A 23,095-nucleotide genomic window follows, 5' to 3' on the forward strand; every position below is an offset into this window, starting at 1 on the left:
CATCTGGTCTTTACAAAGTCTTTTAGGTCACTGATTGCTACCATTGCTGCTTCTGAGAGAAGAGGGTTCATGGGCTGAGTCTTAAGTCAGGTCTACAAGGTAAATTACAGGGATTTTTAATAAACATGGCAATGTATTTGCTTTGATGGAAAGAATCATGTAATTCTTTTTCCAAGCCAATTGATAGAAGCCTGAAAGCTAGAAAATGTGCTCAGAAACACCAAGAGGGTTCAGAACTGAAGTTTACTTCTCTATTATGATAACACCATAATAAAAACATTACTATTAAAAATCTTGCTCTGTATTTTTGCAGTAGGAATCTTAAGTATATTCCTGTTTAATTCTCACAAGTTCTGTCTGCATGCTGACGTTTTAATGTATCTTTTAGGGAAGATTTTTTGGAAAGTTTTTGGAAACAAAACACCATTATGGGTCAACAGTGTCGATCTTTTTATTTAATAAGGTAATAGTTGAATGGATAAATGTAGAGGTAGGATTCTCATCTTTTTGACTGATTTTGTTCAGTGTAATACTGCAAGTTCATTGTAACAGCATGAGCAGAACACTTTCTGCAACTGAAAGACATCCCTGTTGAAATTTGTATACACAGAAACATACTTCTACCTGTCCAGGAGTGCCTCTCTTGTGTACTTTAGACATAGCTTTAGTTTCTTGAGTGACTGTCTCTACTAGTTAGCTAAGGCAGTGGGCCGTGTTAACTCCTGTATTCTATTTCTATCAGCTAGCTCTCTCTGCAGCACGCTGCATCGTGCAACGTAGAAATTATCACTTTCAGAATTTCCAATGCAGTTTGCAAATGCGTACTTCAGGAGCATGTTATTGAAATGGATATAATTTTCTGCCAGTCAGCATTCTCATTGACAAACTGATGAAGTATGGATTAGATTACTAGATAGTGTGGCGGACTGAGAGCTGCCTGAACTGCTGGGCTCAAAGGGTTGTGAGACAGCAGCACAAAGTCTAGCTTGAGATTAAGTCACTACTGGTGTCCCCCAGGGGTCAACACTGGGTCCAGTACTGTTTAACTTCTTCATTAATGACCTGGATGATGGGACAGAGTGCACCTTCAGCAAGTTTGTGGGTGATACAGAACTGGGAAGAGTGGCTGGTGCACCAGATAGCTGTGCTGCCATTCAGAGGGACCTTGACAGGCTGGAGAAATGGGCCAACAGAAACCTCATGAAGTTCAACAAAGGGAAATGCAGAGTCCACACCAGGAGAGAAGTAACCCCATGCACCAGTACAGGCTGGGGATGACCACCTGGAAGACAGTTGTGCAGAGATGGACCTAGGGGTCCTGGTGGACACCAAATTGACAATAAGCCAGCAGTGTGCCCATGTGGCAAAGAAGGTCAACTGCATACTGGTTGCATGAGGAATAGCGCTGCCAGCAGGTCAAGGGAGGTGATCCTTCCCCTCTACTCCACGCTGGTGAGACAATGTCTGGAGTGCTGTGTCCAGGTCTGGGCTCGCTAGTACAAGAGAGATATGGACATACTGGAGTGGATCCAGCAAAGTACTACTAAGATGATTAAGGGACTAGTGCAATCTGTCATATGAGGAAAGGCTGAGAGAGCTGGGACTGTTCAGCCTGGAGAAGAAAAGGCTCGGGGGGATCTTATCAATGTGTGCAAATGCCTGGTGGGAAGGAGTAAACAAGACTGTGCCAGACTCTTCTCAGTGGTGTGCGGTCAAAGTACAAGAGGCAGCAGGTACAAACTAAAACATGGGAAATTCTGTTTAAACATAAGAAGAGTATTTTTTATTGTGAGAGTGGTCAAACAGAGGAGCAGATTGCCCAGAGAGGTTGTGGAGTCTCCATCCTTGGAGATGCTCTAAACACAACAGGACACAGCCCTGAGCAACCTGCTCTAGCTGACCCTGCTTTGAGCAAGGCTTTGGACTAGGCGATATTCGGAGGTCCCTTCTAACCTCAAGGTTTCCCATTCTGTGATCGAGGGTTGCACAGCTGCGCTGTATCACAGCTGGCATTGAGCACAGGTGGCTGAACTTTGCCAAGGACTTTTGGCAGTGTTGCTGCCCCTTCCCCCCCTCCCCTCCTTAGTGTCTGTTCTTTCGTAGATTACTGGATGACTTTCTATGGTTGCAAGGAAGGAATTAATCTCAAAGAAGATTCTGGGCTTCGACATACCTACTGAACAGATGTTGGTATTTGAGTTTGAAACACTCACTCCAAAGCTGTTAATTAGATATCCCAATTGTATATGTTACAAAAGCATAATGTAGTTTAAAAATCCTTGCTTTCTCAGCTCATGCATTGTTTTAGTTTCATTTGTTGTTTTATCAGGAGAGTTGGGCAATGGATACATCCATAGAGAAAGGATAGGTAGAAACTTCCAGATAGATGTTTGCATTTTAATTACTGAAACAAAAGCCTTGCAGACCATGTCATGCTAATTCATGTTCTGAACTTTTCATTTAGATTGAATTTGGTTGAAGCCTTTGTGGTAGATCCAGAACTACGTCAGTGCCTTCAAGAAGATCTTTTACGTCGCTTCCCAGATCTCAACCGGCTAGCAAAGAAATTTCAGAGACAAGCAGCAACCTTACAGGACTGTTACCGAATGTATCAGGCTATTAATCAACTGCCTAATGTTGTACAAGCACTAGAAAAACATGAAGGTAATGCCATCCCTTGTCTATTTTTCAGTGTTTTATAATACATTGAGAATGCCAAGAAATAGTGTGTAGATTTCCAAAGATTACTTTTGTTCTGTGTATTTTTGTAGCAGAAATAAGGCATAAAGATATTTGAATTTGAAATGTGATGAAATTGTGAAATACCAGTCAGATACTTAAACATAAACATAACAAAATCTTTACCCCAAGAAGTGTTCCAATTAGTGTGTAGCTAAAACACTTGAGCTGTCAGGTGATGAATCTGTAGTCTTTGAGGTTGGCTTGTTTCTAAGAAATCTTGACCAATTGTGTGTGTGTATATTATGAAAACCCTCCATACAACATTGTCGCATTCCTTTTGAAGATAGTTGTTTTCATACACACTTTGAGTTGTAATTAAACTGATTTTTTTCCTTCTAAATTTTAGTGGTATAATTTGAACCACTTTTATTTATTTATTTCCTTTGGAAATGAGTTTTTTTTCTGATCTTTACTGGTAGAAAGCTCAATGTTATGACAAGCAAGTGTAGAAAATGGAAAGATTGCTATTTCTTTTTCCTTTCTATGTGTTACCAAGAACAAGTAAAATAAGGTATAGTGCCAGTGTGATAGGGAGGTGATTCAATGTAGTAATAGTAGTCCTTTTCATGCCTGTCCTAGGCTGACAGAAAGCATGTTTTTGTAGAAGTACATTAATTTGCTTTAAAATCTCTTTTAATAAAGCAAGCACCAAAACCTTAAAGAGGAGGAATTTTTGAAATGGCGCAGATACAAAAATCTCTTTAGTGTGTTTGAGCAGACGGTGTTATTACCCAAGATAACCTATACTTTTCAGTACTATAGTTTTATGGCTTGAAGTAATGAAATTTATCTTCTAAAATATTCATCTAAAAAGAAATGAATTCTTGGATACTGGCTGTGTTATTTTCAAGAGCAGCCAGAATCTAAAACTGGTAGGGAACTGGCAGAAATACATTTTTTTTACAAGCCCTGTGCCATGGTTTAGCAGCCTCAGCCCTGTCACTTTGACACTTCCAAGCAGACCTTGCTTGTTTTTCCCCTGGCCTGGAGCTCTGGGATGTCTGTCTTCCACAGATTTTAGTGCAGCATACTCTCTTGATGTCTCCTTTTTCTGTTACTTGTCATTTGAATCAACAGAGTTTGTCTGTCATTATACTTGGCTATGAAAGCAATCCATTTTTAGATGTTTTGAGGACCAAGCTGTGAGGCAAACTGCTAAGTTTGCTTTATGTGTAAATTAATGGATTGCAAAAGGTTCTTGCTGTTTTACACATAAATCAGTTAGCCTTAGTAGGGCATTTATCAGCAGTGCGTCTAAAATAATAATTTAAAATAGGCGAAGTGTGATATTTTTATTTTTCTTTGTACTTGTATAAAGTACAAGTTTAAAATACAAGAATGGCCTGGTAGTTTCAAATGTGACTGATTCAGACTGCATCTGATGATTTTCCTGTTTGAGACTATACAAAATCTTTTAACTTATCAGGAGATGAAAAGTCAGAAATTTTCTGGCAACTCTAAGCATCTGTGAGTTTCAGAACTTTATTTTCTGATTAATGTTTTTTTGGAGGTGAATCAACTGCAGCATAAAGCAAGTAGCAGTGATTGCTGTTTCCTCAATATAAAGCATTGCTTTCTTGAGAGAATTGTTTTTATGGATGGTGAAAGATGAGGAGGGGGTAATAAGTGAAGTGAAATGGGAAAGGACGCTGAATCATCAAATTGTTTTGCTGTTGCTGGCAGAAGGGAGCGTTTGTTCATTGCTCAAATTGCTGGGGCATAAAATCTAGCTACTTACAAGAAGTTTGTCTTTAAGAAGCCACTGAAGAGTCTTCCTTCTCAGCTAAGTCTGACACTCTTTGTTTCAAGCCTGCGTATATGTAGGATACAAAAATCGTATGCCATGTTCCAGTAGGATTTCTACCATACTGTCTCCAGTGACTTGAATACCTCCTTACTGCTTTTGGAAAATATTTTTGCTGGCATATTGTAGTACTGTATCTTCTATGACTGCGTTGCATTGGTGTGTCAGTCCTGGGGTGATCATCTTTGGCTGTTGTCCGTCCTTTGTCATTTTCAGCAGATTATTCTCCTACTTGTAGTGCAGTTCTTTTGTTTATGAATGCATCACCTTACTTGCTATTAAATTTTATTTCATTTCTATTAGTCCAGTTTTCAAGGTAATTTAGTTCTGTTTTGGTTTATTTTGCTGGTGTTTCCTCTACTGATACCTTCCACAATTTAAATATTAGTGAATTTCATAAGCAGCCTTCTTTCATTTGTGTTTCAACATCATTAATTCACACATCTTAAAAAGATTAATGCTTGTATGAGCCCTGGAGGAACTGTCCTGCTAATATCCTTTCAACCCATAAATCTTTTGCAAGTCAGCCATGTCCTCTTTATCTGCCTTCTGATCATTATATTGACCGTGAGTCTTCCATCTTAACCGTGAGTTTTCCATCTTAACATCCCACGTGACACCATGTTGAATGCTTTAGAAAAGTCCAGCTTAGATCTACAGGATTTGCTTTGTCTTATCTCAGAGACAGACTTTGCACTATTTGGGCATGATCTACCTCTGGTAAACTTGTACTATACTTAACCCAACTTCCATTTTGCTCCATGTTCTTTCCTCACCATTTTTTCTAAGACCTTGTGTACCATCAGTGTCAAGTTTAAGTGCATCTCTGTAATATAATAGCGTTGATTTTTCATACCTCTATTCACTAGCTTGCCGACTGGATAAATGTTTGAGTTTAAAGTGTTAGTGCTTGATTTTTGGTTTCTGTAAAACATTTTAAATTAAATTTATGTAAAAGTCTTCAATGCATATAATAGACACTTAGCTGTGCTTCAGTAAGGAAATTATGGTTTAAATTAAAAACTGTGCCCAGAAGCAGATAGGTTTTGTAATCACTAAATGCACCTCTGTGCTTTTGGAGGTATATAGGTCTCTATGTGCAGCTCACATACTCCTGCTGTCAAATAGGTGCAAAATTGGAGATATTTTTGCCTTTTTTTTCTTTTTTTAATAACGTGTCTTTTATATGACTTCATGAATGCAGGAGCAAGACAAGTGGGAGTTTAATTTAGAATTTTTCAATAATGTTTCTTGCTCAGATTCTTTTAATGTAAAGTATTTTGCTTTGGGGGAAAGCATACCAGTAGAACTTTCATAAATCCTCAGTATTACTGAATCAAATCTTTTAATTCCTCCAAGTCTTGGATACTCAGTTTGGATTGAAAGTTCAAATTAATTTGGCAATGTTTCAGTTTGAATTCTGTCATAAATATATGTAAATAAACCAGTATTTTCTAATTTTTGAATTCAACATCATCCTGCAGTGTCTGAAGATGTGCTCTTCTAACTCCAATAACAAAGCGGTATCGTGAAACTTCCCTGCTTATTCCTTTCAAGAAGGAAACTGTTATTGCTACTTTAAGTTCAAGAACAATCACTTGTAATTCAAGTATACTTGGGATCGTTATATTGTGGGTGCCATACAGTCTGTCAGCCCTAGTAACTGTTAGATCCACTCTGAAGAATGAATATGAAACTTTCCTGCTCTTGCAGTCTCTGCTTCCTTCTTTACTGCCTCCTTTGGTTTCTAGGTTGGTTCAGATCTGTCTTCTTTGGAGCAGTGTGGAGGGGTAGTGGTATTAGAGCGAGCAAGTGAGATCTGGAATAATAATCAAAAAAAAGCCTACTTTATTTCAGATCTCTCTTAGTTGTGAGTGTTTACTGTTGTTTAAACTCTAGCATCACAGTTCCTTTTACTATTTCCTTGTAATAAAAACATTAATCACCACATAGAGGCGATAGAAGCAGCTGTGGATGGACTCAAATGAATAACTGAAGTCTACGTAGCAAATGGCCCGTTACTGATGCTATCTTGTTCTTGTATTACTCTGTTCTTCAGTTAGATTAAATATTTTTAAAGACTCAGTTTTTAAGTTTTTGCAAGTTCAGTAGTCTCTCAATAACATGAAGCTTTTTTTTTCCTGTATTAATAGATGCTAATCAGTTAAGAGCTTTAACCTCAAAAGCTGAGAAAAAAGTAAAAGGACACAGGAGGAGAAGGAAACACAAATTCCATTTGAGTTGCAGAGCTGCAAGACAGAGAGAGAAGGGATGCCCTTAGAGAATCATGTCCTGATCATACGTCTTTTATAAATTACTGACGAGCATTTTCTTAGGAAAGATTAGGATCTTTTTCTACCTAGTCTGGTAAGAAATTGGGAAGCTCTGGAGTAGTCGGAGCTTAATTCTGCCTTTATCCATTAATTTGCAAAGGCTTATCTGTGAATATCAGAGGCAAATCTCACAATTCTGTACGTAATCCAGTGACTACAGGCTTACAGCCTTAGATTTTCTTTGAGGTGTTTCATAAATATTTAGTCGATAATGCTAATCTTGCTGTGATTAAATTATAATTTGAAGTGGCTGCAAAGATTTAAACATTTATTTATTGATGGACTTTTCACAGCTGGCTGTTGAATAGGTGCTTATTTGTAGGCTTGATGAAAATATTTCTTTCACAAAATTGGCAATATATGAGTGCATTAAGTGAACTGTGATCTGCATTTTACAGTCAGTGCTCGTAGACTGTTGTGTGGCCTTCTGACCGATGTGTGTGTGCTATGCAGTTATGCTTAATACACAGAATCTGTACTGACAAAATATATTTTTAAAAAGACTAATTTTTGTGACTTCCTGTTTAGTGTAAAGAACAGCGACTATAAAGATCTGGTTGGAGTAGGTGATCTTTTTTAAGCAGGAGAGGGAAAGACTGAAAAAATCAATTCCTGTTTTTGTCCAAACGTGAACTTAACAAGTGTTCCCAATTTCTGGAAATTTAGATTTAAGACAAATTAAAAACTCTCAGGTGTCTATGATGGTAATTCTAATCTTTTTTTCCCCTTCATACCTTTAAAATGAGTTGCTGTAGAATACAGTTTTAACAAAGCCATTTCAGCTTTCTGTGGGGCAAGAAGAGGTAATGGTCAGACAGCAAGTTTGCTTTTTACGTGTTGTTTGCCTGTAGTTTTATTCATATTAGGGAGTTAATACCACTAGATAAGATTGAAGATGACAGAATAGAATCTAAAACGGATAATGCCATTTAAAAAAAAAAAAAGTATGCATAAGTGTGCCATGAAATAATTGTGAACAGTCTTAATGGAAATTAATCATCTGTATGGTTGTGCTGTTTATCTTGGATAGGTGAATTCTGGTTAACTATTGGGAAAGTTGTGGTTTTTTTGTGAATGATAATTCTTCTTGTTTGTTTTTTCTTAACAGGAGATCACCAGATGTTGTTGTTGGCAGTGTTTATAACACCGCTTAATGATATCCACTCTGACTTCTCAAAGTTTCTGGAGATGATAGAAACAACATTAGACATGGATAAGGTACAAGATGGCATGTGGGAGGGGGTTTATTTAGCAATTGAAATTTCTTATTGAACTTTACAATCTGCTCCACATTCACAAAGTTAATTGATCATCTACATTAAGCAGTTTTAGTTTAGCGATAGAGTAAATGAGGACAGAGATTATTATAGCAATTGAATGTCAAGAGGATGTTCACCCACTGACTTAATTATCTAGTCCAGTGACAAAATGTTTGGGATACAGGGATGCTATGGTCATGAATTTTTTTTTGTTTTGTTTTTAAAAAACAAATCAGTATTGAAAGAGGGAAATTGTTTTACCACTTTTTCCTCTTGTTTCTTTGTATGTTCAGTGATGTTACTGCGATGAGTCTCAAATCTAGGATATTTAACAAATATGCTCTGGCTATATTTCTCTGCTTCTATAAAGTTCACTAGATTTTGTTCTATTTCATAGGATTTAGTCTTCATAATTAACAGTTTGCCTCTCTGGAAAATGATTGACCTGGATATAAAGGCTGACTTTACTTTCCATCATGAAGAAATTTCCCACTAGAGAGAAAGCTATTTAACTTGACTTAGCTTTGCATCCAGACTTGCTTATAAAATAATACTGATGATAAGTCTAAGCTTACAGGGGAAATTTGGCTTTTTTTTTTTTTTTTTTTTTTTTTAAGAGAAAGATTGGCCAAAGAAAGCTGGAAGGAACATCTCTGTTCCTTAAATATGTACCAGAGAGGCGATGGAATGAGTATAGATGACTTATTAATCATTGTTTAGCATCAAACACTTAATTCATGTTTTTGGCTGTGTCCTGTTGCTTAACTGGGTGAAGCAATGCCAAGGTTTCTGGAGCATTTTATACATCATTTTTTCCACTGTATTTTTTTAGAGAATCTGTTCAATATATTTTGAAATTTACGTGATTTTATAAAATTACTATTTCTTCCAGTTGTTTATAATAACTTATATTTAATGTTCCTTAATGATATGTTTCATTCTTTTCAAAAAGCTGGGGAGCTTTTTAGGGTTGTCATAAACGTCGCTCGCAGCTGGCTGTAGAACTATGAGATGTACCTACCCATTTGCCAAGCGTGATGGTGAGGGCAAGTTGGGGAACAAAGACAGTAACTTATCAAAACTGCACAGGCTTTAGAATTTTTAATGTGCGTATTTTGCTCCAAAGGCAAAAGCACAGCTTTTGATCTCTTTGTACTCTGTGTGCTTTCATCAGTTGCATTTTACTGTTTGTTTAAGGAAAGACTGCTTGACTGACATGTTGCTGTAATTTATGATATATGCTAATGAAGAAATTTATAGCTTTATACTAGTTACAGACCATCTGTTGATGCAGTTTGTATGCCCTAGGGCTGTTTTCTTTAAAACTAACAGCTGTTCTAAGCCTTTACCCTTCATAGTCCATCTCTTCAAATTTCTTTTCAACTTCTACTTTAAAATGTTTTGATCCTTCTAAACAGAGTATTGAGTCAATTATTTTTAATTAAGTCCCACAGAATCTGGTATGCTGGATTTGGTGTTTTTTTTTTTTTTTTTTTTAAGATACTGGAATTGATTAAAATGGCTATAGATAAACCAACACGGATTTTATTGGAAAAATAAATGTTCTTCTGCTTGAGCATTAAAACCTGAACCTTTGACTTGCAATTCCTCTTAGCTTCTTAGGGAATTCAAATAAAATATCCAGCTCTGTTCCAAGTGTGATTGCAGGATAGGTTGTCATAGCAACTTAATTATGCCAATAATCCTTTCAGGATAACCGTTATAGCATAAAAAGAAACAACTGAGTTCAAAAAGTGTGGGATGTGGTTATTCATTTACCTAGCTGTAATAAATGTTGATAAACTGTCACTTCTGTTCCTGTATTTCATAGAATCATGAGATTTAGTTTGGAAGGGACCTTTGAAAGTCATCTACTTCAGCCTCCTGCTCAAAGCAGGGCTACCTTCAAAATGTGTTAGGAATTCTTGTAAATAGGATCTGGAGTTCAGGTACTAAGAACATAGACCTTTACAGAAGGGCCTGCTTTTCATATCATTTAGCTAGTTTAGCATAGTCCCAGAGTTTTCAAATGGTTTATGTTGTTTCATGTGAGTAACCCCTTGGAAGTGAGATTCACTTGGGTCTTACTTCATGCAAGTAAACATACACGGTTATCAAAGTGTTGCCAATGCTGGGATGATAGTCTGGTACTTCCCACATTAAGTATTTTATACTTCTGAGCATTCATTTGAGAGCAACTCAGAAGAAAAACTTGATAATCTTAAAAAAAAAAAAAAATGCAGTGGATTTTTATTAGAACAAAAGAGGATGTCTAGCTTCCTCTTATCCATATTGAATTAATGAGATTTGCTTTCAGTATAACCCCTTGTATATGAATAATTGTTGCCAGTGTTGTGTTATATAGAGAGTGAAGATGGTAATAGAGTATTCGGAACAATCTCAGGTACCTGTGTCTATTGCTTTCCTTACTCTCTGAAGCAGATTTAACGTTTGGATTTAGAAGAGTACTGAGCTGTAATTTAGACTTCAGTGCATTTCATCTGTCAGTATATTGGTGAAATGTTACATTGGTGATTGATATTTTTATTCCTTTTTTGGGGGAGATCAGAGGGAAGTTAGTCTAGTTCTTTTTCATTTTCTTCCATTTTTCTGGAGAGGTATAGTCTTAATGGAAGATAACTTATGGTAGATCTATTAGGTGTAAAGCACCAAGAAATCAAGTACTTGCCATTCCACGTCCTTGTTAACACTTGTTGTGTCAGATTGTTGGCCACATCCACCTGGACACTTCCACAACTGAGGGTTGTGGAAGAGAAAAGCAAAGCTTTGCTTTAAGCAAAATTCCTAATTATAGCTGGGGTACTGCTATAGGTGGAGGACAGCTTGAAAAGAATTTAAGTATAATATAAATGTGGGTGCCTGATGTTGTTATTACTTAGTAGCACTATTTTTAATATATTTATTAAGCTATAATCATATTACTTTTCTAGCAGTTCAGCTGAACTTTTAAATTAATTTTAAAATATTTTCTGTTAATCACATTTGGATTTCTCTTGGAGGATGTGATCAGATGAAGTAGTTCTATTTGAACACCTGCTAATGATTATCTAACAAGACCTTAATGATAAAGGATCTGCCCTATAATAGTTGGGGTAGGTAATACAATATGTTAGAAGCTAACTTAAATTCTGGTTCTTACACGCTTCTAGATTCAGATTTTCAGGCTAAGGTAACGGGATGTAGCCTGCTAGACATCCTAAGGTCTTGATAGCTACACCTGGAAATGCCACCAGGCATTTAGCTTGGGACTGGAGTGTCTGGTGTGCTGTGGATGGGCTCCTGAACTGCCACAGTTCTTAGTCCAGACTATGAAGGTAAACAGAAACTGGAATAATACTATTTTAATACTCCAGACCAGAAGCTTTAGAGCAGTTTAGGAATTTTCTCACACACTAGCAGCCTCAGCCATCTGAGTTCAGTTGTTGTCACAGATCTGTTGGAACTGTAACTGTAATGGAGATATTTTTCACATGCTTGTTGTAAGCTCCATCCCAATGACTGCTGGCCTGAGCAGTAGGTGAGGCAGTGTCATAGGTTTTTTGAGCATTATAAGCTCTAGCCACCCATGGATCTTTGCTTACAGTGAAATAAAATTTCTCTGCGCAGGGGAGGTCTGAAGGGTGGAGGTGCAGGGTGCAGCTTCTGTTCTGGTCAGCCTGTCTGACACAGTGTTTGAGGTCGGGGTAGCTTGAGTGAAGAGTGGAATTTGCAGCCAGATCAAGTGCTGTGCTGAGACCTGGCATTCTGTGGATGTTTAGGAATGTAACCTCCTTGTTCGAAGATCATGGGATTTTTGCAGCTTGTTCTAGGTTTCGGAAAACTCTTTGAAGCCATGTAACAAAACTACTTTTCACTCTGCTGTCAACCTTAGCTGTCTCATGAAGCCAATCATTATAGTGGTTGGAGTGCACGGCCACTGCAGTCAAACCTTTCTAGTTTCTGTTTCAGAACCAGGATCTGCCTTACAAAACCAGAAATGGTCACTTCTGCCATATGTTGTGTCATAAGTGTTCATTCTTCTTGCTGTTCTTTTTGCAAGAGTACCCTTTATTAAGGGATGGGAGGAGGAGACCTATCAACAAGGACACTTCTGCAGGGAATAAATTTGTAAAACCCCTTTCTTAATGCCTCCAAATTTTAAGATGGCCCTCTTTAAAAAAAAAAAAAAAAAAAAAAAAAAACCCAACAAAAAAAACCCCTCATGATTCATTATTCTTTGAAGCTTGTATCTCTGGTTAGGCACCTGGAGAACCACGCCACTGCAGCGTGTTTGCACACAACAAAAATGTAACCAAAATATCAGGCTAAGTGTAACACTTTGCAGTGCTGGTATTCGCACAAAGGAAATAGGCACCAAAGGTTCAGGTCTCCATTACGCATGCAACTTCTGTGGAAGATCTAATTCACGCGCATGCAACTTCTGTGGAAGATCTAATTACTCGTCTGGGGAAAGTCATTCCCAGAAGAGACTAGCAATCCTTTGAATATACAGTATATTATGCAGTTTCTTCATATGGTAGTTTACTTAGCCCCCATTCCAAATTCAAAGTGCTTAAGTAGTCCTGAGGCTTTCATTTCCAGATTGTGTCCTCAGATCTTTGTTCCAAGTTGCTGCAAAACCTGGTAGTTTTCACTCTAATGCTTTTAAAGTTGCCTTGGTGCATTCCAGACTTGAAGCTTTTATTGTAAATAAGAAAGAGATGCCTGCAATTGTGGTTCCTGCAGTTATAGCACCTCTTGCTCAGTGCTTTCTAGTGTGATACTTGTTTTGTAAGGGGAAAGAATAAAAGAACCGTGAAACCCTCTCCCCTTCCCCCCCCCCTTTTCTTCTCTTGCTAACATATACTTGTGGGTAAAAGTAAAACTGTATGTAAACCAGTATCTTGCTCAGGTGTGCTTAGCAAAGTAGTTGCAGCAGCTGCTGTAAGTACAGTTTTGCAGATCATTTTCAGCCAGAGGAAGCTTCATGAAAGTATTGTTTTGGTTTGTTTTTTAACTTAAGTGGGGGAAATGTTAGCAATATGAAAGCCAGTGTTTAGTTTCCATGTCACAGACAACAATACTAATATTTTATTGACTGTAAAAGTATGTATATTAAAAATCAAGTTTCTTTTCTGTTTAGTGATTACAAATGTCTGCTTGCAAATTAAACTTAAGACCTTTACAGGGGCTTGTAATGTCATTGGGAATGCATAGCTAGAGTGGAAGCATGGGGAAGAGAGAGGGGAAAAGATGAGGTACAACTTAGTTCATCTGCACCTCTGAAAATGTTTAGTTTGTAGGGAAATATGTGTGCTTTTCAGCTCAGAAGAACTGGGTTGAAATTGGATAGGATTTTTGGTGATAAAATACAGGCTCCTTCCATAACCTGTTGAATGTGTTTTGGGCAGGAAACGTTGTTCTCAGATGCTTCCGTTTTAAAGACTTCTTGTTTTGAAATGCTCTTTCCTCTTACAATCTGTCCTGATTATCTGCCTAAATCTAGGCTGGCATACAGATTTTGTGGAAATATGTAACAATGTCATTTCCACCCACTTTGGTTTTTTTCCTGCCCGTTTACTACTGCTGTTACTTTTATGCAAATGAAAAAAAATGTGCAGACAACTGCAGCCATTTCAAAGTAAATGAGTCGGTTAAATTGGTACATTTTGCTTGTATAAAGTATGTTCTCTGAGGAAAAAGGGTTTGAGCCTTCTTTGTTTTGTAAGTGAATCAGACTCCAGTCAGCCAAGGATACAATTATCACAAATATCAATGCATTGCAAAATTATTTTTATATATATATATACACACAGACATATATACATACATGCATACATACATATATATATATATATATATATATATAAACAGATTGAACTAAAGGGTTAAAATAAATTCATTTCACTGTGTATGATCAGGGAGGGAATTCTTTATTTATTATGTTTGGGTTTTTCTTCCCTCCCCGCAGGTGGAGAATCATGAATTTCTTGTCAAGGCTTCTTTTGATCCTAACTTGACAGAATTAAGAGAGAAGATGAATGAACTGGAAGAAAACATGCAGTCCTTTTTAAAGAGCGCAGCCAAAGAACTAGGTAGGGTATGAACTACCACTGATTCTTACCTTCTTTGTAAAATGCTTTGAGATCAACTAACGAAAACTGCTACAGAGGAGTTAAGGGCTGTTTGTTTTATTTTATAACTAGTTTTTGGGTGACTTTAATTGTCCCAGTTAGTACAGCCTATTGAAAACTGAGTGACCTTTGGGTTCCAACTTGGCCTTTTTTTAAGGATGGCATTACAGACTATTTCATAGGTTATCGTGCACATTTGCAAAGATACTGTGGAATTTCTTTTCTAGAATTGTAACTCATCTAACTCTTGGTTGAATCCAATTTTATTTTACATCTTTTAAGGATGTACACCGAAACATTTTTGTCATGTCCATTCAGGCCATGCCAGTTTTCTGTGTGAAGTTCTTTGCAAAATGTAATGTGTAATTCTTGGAAGCAAAATGAGACCTTTAAAGGATTTTACATAGTATAATCAGTGTGCAGTTGTATAATGAATTGGGCATTCAAAGAGCAACTTTAATTAAAATTAAACTTTTTACATTTTTTATGCAAATACAGCAAGGAAGACTGGCAACACCATAGTTATTTTAGGTTACACCTTTAAGGGCTTGCATATTTTTCAGTCTTGTTTTTTTTAGTTTAAACAAGATACCTGGATGAAAAAGAAGGAAAGACAAGATTGCATAGGGATGGAATGAGAAATCTCACGTGCAGAAGTATGTGCTGGTAAAAGGATTACAAGGCTACATGTGCTGTGCTTATTGCATCAATATAGAATATTCTTGTAATGTGCTCTGAACATGATTCTTGTTTCTGGGGGACATGTAGTAATATGTCGAGGGTGTACTTGATTTGAATACACAATTTGAGGGTATTTCAAATTAAGAGTAAAGAATGAACCACTAAACTTCTGTTAGGTCTGGGTATTTCTCATATGTGTGCAGACCCAAAGCAAGGATATTGAATAGCATATCTAAGATATACTGCATACAAACGGGGGATTATTGAGCAGACATAGCACAGACTACAGGCTCTTGGATGATGGTTTTCTTCTTTCTTTTTCCTTCTCTGTTTTTTCAATTAAAAGGTTTGGAAGCTGGCAAAAGTATCAAACTAGAGTCAAACTCACAATTTGGACATCATTTTCGAATTACTTGCAAGGAAGAAAAAGTTCTCCGGAACAATTCAAAATACAGAATAATTGATACACAGAAGAACGGTGTGAAGTTTACTAACAGGTATGAAAGGATATTGATATCAGCTTTTCAAGCCTGTTGTGAGAGAAACAATTGTTCCTTTCTTTGTAAATATCCCAATAGGCTATTTTTCCTATGTCTTCAGTGGCTGAATTTTCACCGCCTTTTTAATTAACTCATGTTTTGAAATGTTGAGCAAGACTGGCATGAGGGAGGAGCAGTCATGCAGTTGTGTCTGTTAAAAGCACACGTATTCATTCCCCATTTATTTTGCCAACTGTTCAGCTATTCTTGTTCTTTTGACTTTGGCTAATTTCTCTGTTTTAGCTGCCTAATTGCATTCACTGTGACTGTTTATACAGACAGTCTCACAAGCTGCAATAGGAAGAAAGCTATTTATGCTTATCACCAAATATGATGTGCAGCTGTTTTGTTGGCAGTTACCTTTTCTGTTCCAAACTATGCTCTAACTAATGTTGGTCCTATGCATTGGACTTCTGTTCTGTCTGTATAGTTTAGGCTATTAAAAAATTTCAGTCTGAAGGCTAATTGCCGTGATGTTGTTTCAGTGCCTCCTTGTCCAGAGAACAATTCTGTCACAGGTCATCCATGCAAAAAAACTACACTTTTTGCTGCCTTTTGAGTTCTTGTAGGGTTTTTTTGTTTTGGGTTTTTTTTTTGTTTTTTTTGGAAGGAGCATGGACTGCCTCAATCATCAGATGTCTTGCTTTCTATACTTCATTTTTTTACAAAAAGCAAACAAGAAAGTAAGAAGTTGCCTTTGCAGAAACACCATAGAATCATGGCATAACTTAGGTTGAAAGGAACCTCTCAAGGTCAACTGATCCAACCCCTCACTCAAATCAGAACCATCCTAGAAATTAGATCCATCTTCAAAGTTAGATGAAGTAGTTCAAGGCTTTGTCCAGCTGCCCACGCTCTAAGGATGAAGATTTCACAACGAATGAAAACTTTCTTCTGGCAGATCTAATCAGAATTTCCTTTGTGATAGCTTGTGTCTTCTGCATCTCCTTCTTTTGCTGTGCACCTCCAGGAGGAATCTGACTAAGTCTTCTCCATAACTCCCTTTAATTAAGTAGTCTAAGGCAGCGTTTGGATCCTCATTTAGCCTTTCTTCTCCAGGGTGAATAAACCCAGCTCTCTCAGCTTGTCCTTGTATTCTTTGTGGTCCAGCCCCAAATCATTGTGGTGGCTGTCTGCTGGACTTGCTGCAGCTTCAATGCCTCTTAAACTGGGGAGCCTGAAACTGGACACAGTACTGCAGATGTGGTCTCACAAGTGCTAAGCAGTGGGGAAGGATCACTTCCCTCGTCCTGCTGGCTACACTTTTGCTAATACAGCCAGTATGCAATTGGCTGCAAGGGACTCGCTGATGGCTTGTGTTTAGCTTCTTGTCCACCAGGACCCCCAACTCCTTTTCTGAGAAACTGCCATTTGGACAACAGCCTGTGCTGTTGCCTGCCAGCTCTGCATTTGACTTCGTTGAAATTTCTGTCAGCCTGTTTTTCCAGACTATTGAGATCCTGCTGAATGACAGCCCTGCCCTCCAGCGTATTGACTGCTTCCCTGAATGTGATTTTGTTCACAAGCTCACTGTGCATTTCAGAGTGTATTCTGTCCCATCACCCAAGTTGTTAATGAAAGTGTGAATAGTATTGGCCCCAGTATATACCCCAAGAAATGCTACTAGTAACCAGCAACCAACTGGATTTCGTGTGGTGAACCGCTACTCTTTCTAGCCCTGCAGTCCAGCTGAACAAGCTGAAATCCGCTGTTGTGAAATCAAGTGAAAATCCTCTGCTGTCGTGAAATCCTCTGCTGCTTGTGTTCCTCACTTCCCTCAGGTTTTTAAACTCTTTCCATCTCATGGTCACTATAGCTAAGGTTGCCACCAACCTTCAAACCCCTGACAAGTTCCTCCTTGTTTGTGAGTAGCAGGTCCAGAAGAAAACTAGTCTTTAAGTGTGCTGCATGTAATGTACACATGTGTGCTGAAGTGTGCTGCATGTAATGTACAAGAGAGAATAGCAGGATTTAATACATCATAAACTCTGTTTCAGGCAAAGAAACAGTGCTACTGTCACTTCAGATATAACAGCTCCTGCTGGAGTTAGCATTGGAGAAATGAGTTTATTGAGAGAGGTCTTGATTGATGTACTTGTATGAGGAGCACTACATACAGGGCAAAGCTGATTTCAAGCTAGTGCTATTATTATTAGTGACTGTAATCCTGTTAACCACTCACTTTTGAAAGTAATAAATTCTTTGCATTGGAAAGGAGAGCAAACATTTGTATATTTTAAGAAAACCAGTATGTTGGAGTATTTCACACAAATTTACTTAAATGAACAAAAAAAACCCCTTAATTGCCTTTTATTTTAACATTTATTTAGAGGATTTTTTTTTCAAAACATCCCTGAAATTTAAAACAACTCTGTTTTCTTCTAAATATGTTACGAATCTAACTAATGATGAAGGTAGGCTTTTCCACAACTGAGAGGGTGCTTAGAACCTCTAATGTAAGTATCATCTGTTACTTTCCTAAGGAAAAAGCCCATGGATCACTAACAAGACAGAGTTCTCTTAGTTTTTAGTTGATATAGTTGATTCTGTAGACAGTAATAAAAGCGCAAGGCTGACTTCTGTAGTGTGGGTGCGCTATTTGTGTATGTTTCATAGTCAGTCCTACTGCTTCTGCCCTCAAAGGGGAGGTGAGTAGCTTGAGAAGATTAAATACTCGTTTAAATATCCTCTTGATTTCAGCTTACCTTTTTTTGAAGATTAGAACCTATTCTTAGTGATAGTAGTTCACTGAGGCTTTTTACTGAATGAAAGAGCCTTCAGCTCTGATGAGAATCTGTTATGGGATTCTGGACTAATTACTCAGTTGCTCAGTGGCAAGTTTTCCTCTGCCAGCTCTATCATGTGCCGCATTTTGTTGCAAGATTGTGAGAAGTGCTTTAGTTGAGAGCATCATATAGCATGTCCATAACAAATAAATATACCGTAATATTTTACGACTGGTTCTATTCAGAGATGCTAGGATTGCTGGTTTGGCACTTGTGGGTGATATTCACCTTGGGGTTAATCTTGCCTGATATCCTGGCTTGGATGACTCTTAGATTAGCTGCCTCGTGGTTATTGGGTTGAACCCTCCTATTAAAACTGTTGCAGATGACTGGATCTGACTCATGGGTGAGGAGGCCAAAAGTTATACATTGTAGCAGTGAAGACTGAGAGAACATCACAGCTTCTAAATATTGCGGTTTTGTTCACAGCAAACTGAGCTCCGTCAATGAAGAATATATAAAGAACAGAGAAGAGTATGAAGAGGCTCAGGATGCAATTGTTAAGGAAATCATTAACATTGCTTCAGGTGAGTATGGCAGTATTGCTCTATATTGCAGTCTGGAATGCTAGGAGGACTTGCAGTTTTTTTCTAGTTCCTTCTATAGAGAAGGACCATAACCTTCCCCAGAGAATTAGTGTAAAAGTGATTGATGGCATTTAAACAGTTGTTGAAAGCTTGAAATGTGTTGCTGTCTTCTATGGTCAGACCTTGTCCTCGTGTTGCTACAAGTACGCAGTGATGCTATTAAGCTAAAGACAAACGTATTAAAGATACAAAAACACTTTTTAATCTGAAGAATTAATATATTTGAATGTATTAAATTACAGTGGAAATCTTAATGAGCTTTATGAACTGCTGACATGGTAAGGAATTTGCTTGATGCTAAGTATGCTGCAAAATCAGTAGCTGACTGGATCTTTCATTTTCCTATCTTGGTAATTTTCAGGTGGTATTTTTTGTGTGTGACATACTAAGGTTTGTATATTTATGTGGAAAGCTAACTGGTTATTACATAGCAAGATTAGCTACAGTATGTCATCTATAAGTACCTGCTATGGTTAAAAATAAGGCTGCTGCTGCTGCTAAAAGCTTCTGTGGTGTGCATTCATAGACTTAAAAGTGTATACATGTATTTAAAAAACATTTTTCTCCCTCACCCCCGGAGGCAATGTAATGGAAAAGAGACTGAATCATGTGTGTAATTCTTAAATGAAAGTGGCTTAATCATTTTGCTGAGCTATACCTAACCAATTCAAGAGGTGATGTCAGAACAGCAGGCATACTTTCTACAGTGAGGACTTTCTGCAGATCACTAGTCACTTCTTGACACATGCATCCCACTTGCAGCAGTTAGATGCTTTGCCTCTATAGACTCCTGTTCCTTGTCCCTTTCATGTTAAAAAAAAAAAAAAAAAAAAAAAGTACTGAACATCCTGGGCCATCTGGTCTTGTTGCATGATTTCACAGGCACTGTATCTTACCAATCTCTCCATAACATCATTCACACAAACTTAAATAGTTGCGCAGTGCTGTCTCAGTTGCCTTTGGTTTCATGCACATCAAAATGCATTGTATTATGGGGAAGGAAATTTATAGGATTTCCAGCCATCTTGCAGTTCTAAGTATTTGCTTTCTCATACTAAAATAAGCACTTTATCTATGTCTAGTGTTAATGTGAAACAATCAACATGGCCTCGCCTTTTCCTTTTTCCTAGTCTGAGGTGGAACCTCTTTTGTAGTCAAAGCATGGAAAGTTTGGAGTTACATCTTACAGATGCTCACAGATGACGACTGCTGACTTGAACAAAACTGAGTTTTAAGGCAGATGAATTAGTTAATTTTGTGGGTTGAGTGTAAGCTTTAATTTATCTCTTCAGCAAGAACAAAAACTCTTTAACTGTGTTGAATATGTATTTCTCTTAAACAAAAACAGGTTATGCAGAGCCGATACAGACAATGAATGATGTGATAGCTCAATTAGATGCAATTGTCAGTTTTGCTCATGTGTCAAACGGAGCACCAGTGCCGTATGTCCGTCCTGTCATTCTGGAAAAGGGACGAGGAAGAATTGTGCTGAAAGGTTCCAGGCATCCTTGCATCGAAGTGCAAGATGATGTAGCCTTCATCCCCAATGACATTATGTTTGAGAAGGGCAAGCAGATGTTCCACATTATTACTGGTAAATGGTTGTGTTACCTTTTTCACTTGTTGTTTAGGTTCTAAATGTCTTAAGTATTTCCAATAATGATGTCCTTTTCTTTTAAAAATAAAATAAAATAAAAACTCGGTCAAAACAATTTCTCTAATCAACAAAGAGCAAGCAGCTAGCAAGTTATTCATGTGTCTGTCTGTGGGATAAGATTTAGTCCTGGGAAAAAAAAGGGAAGACATTTGTAAACTATTGTTATTTATTGCATTTAAAAAAAAAAAGCTACAACGTTCCTGTCAAATGTTTCCTTTGATATTGGATGTTGTATATGCTTATGCACAAATGCCCCTATTTCCCACCTATCAAATTACTAGTCCTGGAATTAGTTGTTATGACTGTAGTTATAGTACACTGTTTGGAGAAGGTGATCACTAATTTAAAAATAGTAATTTGGGAAGAAGAGAAAAGCTACTTGTTAGGATACTAGGAACAAGAAATTAGTCCTTCCTTAATATATGTATTTTTTGCCTTACTGAATGTCACTCAGTGAGCCAGGCAGCCTCAGGAGTTACAGAATCTGAACCTACTTAGGTGCTTTGGAAAATTCCACTAGGCATCAATTGTGTCGTAGCCATGTAGGCACCTTTTGTAGGTAAGATTTTAAACTGTCAGTTCATTAGAGTTAATCTTTTTTTTTTGTTGTTTAGCTTTAAAGCGAATTTTAAATGCAAAACACGTTTTAATGAATGTACCCTTTTTTCCCCTATTCTCTGGTGCAATTAAGGTAATTTTACTACACAGGAAAATATTTTCAGTGTTTATATGTTTAATTGAATTTTAATTTCCATCCAGATGTCCTTGACACACATTCTGAGTAGGAAAGATCTTAAATTAGAGAATGATTAATGAACCACTTCTAAAATAATCAAAAACAAAAACTAAGAATCTGAATAAATGCATGGTAAGACACATAATACAACAAATTGTTTTTCTTTTTTTGGTTAGCAAAAGCCTAAAATTAGTTTTAATGAACAGCTTTTAGGAAAATACTTTTTATTTTGTTTGTACTTCAGTTGAAATTACTTACTTAATATCTTTGTGTTTTTGCTGATTCAGAATCCCTTTAGATTGTAATTTAAATCACCAGCTAGTTTACCCTGTCTGTAACTAAGATATTTAATTTTTACAAACAAATTGTAGTTGTTGAGATGAAAGCAAGTTATTATCATTCTTAAACAGTGATACCGATGACTTTTAAATGAAAGCTTATTAGTTTTAGGTATGAACATGTCTTTTAGATGCCTGCTTACGCTTTTGAGAAGTCACAAAACTTAATGAAGCTCCTCATACCCCCTTTCTTTTGAAAAAGCATTCAGTAATATGTACAAGCAAGCCGTTGTAGTAGCAGAGCTACTTGCTGCACCTGTTAAACGAGTTTGCTACCCTTTCCTGGCAAAAGAATGAGAAGTTTAAATGGTGTTTTAATTTAGAACCTGTTCCCCTTTAAAAGGGGCTTCTAATATTAAAAGATGGTGTTTTGAATTCCTTTGAAAATTTTCTTCTTTAGGCCCGAACATGGGGGGGAAGTCAACATACATCCGACAGACCGGGGTGATAGTTCTTATGGCCCAAATTGGGTGTTTTGTACCATGCGACTCTGCAGAAATAACCATTGTGGATTGTATCCTGGCTCGGGTAGGAGCTGGCGACAGTCAGCTGAAAGGCGTGTCTACTTTCATGGCTGAAATGTTAGAAACTGCTTCAATCCTTAGGTAAGCCCTGTGTTTATTTGATTTCATTGATGTGGGTTGATGGGAAAGGACATGTTCTAAATATGATGCAACATAAGATTTTTCGCTTACGTAGAGCTGAGTAGAGGTTATGACTCAAAATGGAGGATCTCAAGTCCTTTTTAGCAGGTTCATAAGTTCTTGAAGTAGCTTTCTGTTTATTTCAGTGATCATATAGAGCTGTTACCAGGAGGTCAAAGCCTAAATGGGCCAAAGAAGCTCTAACTTGGAATAATCTTTGATGCTTTGTATGCGCTTTATTCATAGGTTGTTACGTAAACAGCAAGTGTGTGCCTGGTATCTCTCTTATGCCATGTGTCTACAACATAACTTGCATTACTTGAATATCCAGAGTTCATGCTGTTCTCAAACTTTATAAAATGCTTTTCTGTTTTTAGGACTGCATCTGAAAACTCCCTGATAATCATTGATGAGCTGGGAAGAGGAACATCTACCTATGATGGCTTTGGCTTAGCATGGGCTATTTCAGAATACATTGCTACCAAAATTTGTGCTTTCTGTATGTTTGCTACACATTTCCATGAACTGACAGCACTTGCTGACCAAGTGCCCACAGTTAATAATCTACATGTTACTGCTCTGACCAGTGATGACACACTGACGATGCTTTACCGTGTCAAGGAAGGTAAGACTTGGTAAATTGCGAACAGGGAAAATTTTATTGCACCCTGAGACAGGTAGGAGGAAATCTTAAGGGAAAAGAAGATGAAATATATTTCATATGCAGTTTTGCAGCTTAATTTTTATCTGAATGCAATGGACATGCTCTTCTCTATGGATAGAGAATTTGTATGGCAGGATACTTTCTTTCTTTTTTTAGAGCGGGAATATTCCAAATGTCATTATTTCCTGTTT

At 37.3% G+C, this 23,095-nt stretch overlaps 1 protein-coding gene across 3 annotated transcripts in view; it reads left to right on the forward strand.

Moving 5' to 3' along the window:
• Positions 1–23,095, forward strand: part of MSH2 (mutS homolog 2) — a 57,601-nt gene that overhangs the window by 26,114 nt on the left and 8,392 nt on the right. For 2 of the 3 annotated variants that reach the window (XM_067292970.1, XM_067292973.1), the window contains exons 7-14: positions 2,465–2,664; positions 7,988–8,097; positions 14,110–14,233; positions 15,300–15,450; positions 18,708–18,805; positions 20,214–20,459; positions 21,997–22,201; positions 22,618–22,865. In XM_067292970.1, the coding sequence (XP_067149071.1) occupies positions 2,465–2,664; positions 7,988–8,097; positions 14,110–14,233; positions 15,300–15,450; positions 18,708–18,805; positions 20,214–20,459; positions 21,997–22,201; positions 22,618–22,865 (1,382 nt within the window). The remainder of the gene's footprint in view (positions 1–2,464; positions 2,665–7,987; positions 8,098–14,109; positions 14,234–15,299; positions 15,451–18,707; positions 18,806–20,213; positions 20,460–21,996; positions 22,202–22,617; positions 22,866–23,095) is intronic. The other variant, XM_067292972.1, reaches the window with a different exon arrangement.

The sequence above is a fragment of the Apteryx mantelli genome, chromosome 3 (assembly GCF_036417845.1).
Source record: "Apteryx mantelli isolate bAptMan1 chromosome 3, bAptMan1.hap1, whole genome shotgun sequence".
Classification (NCBI taxonomy): domain Eukaryota; kingdom Metazoa; phylum Chordata; class Aves; order Apterygiformes; family Apterygidae; genus Apteryx; species Apteryx mantelli.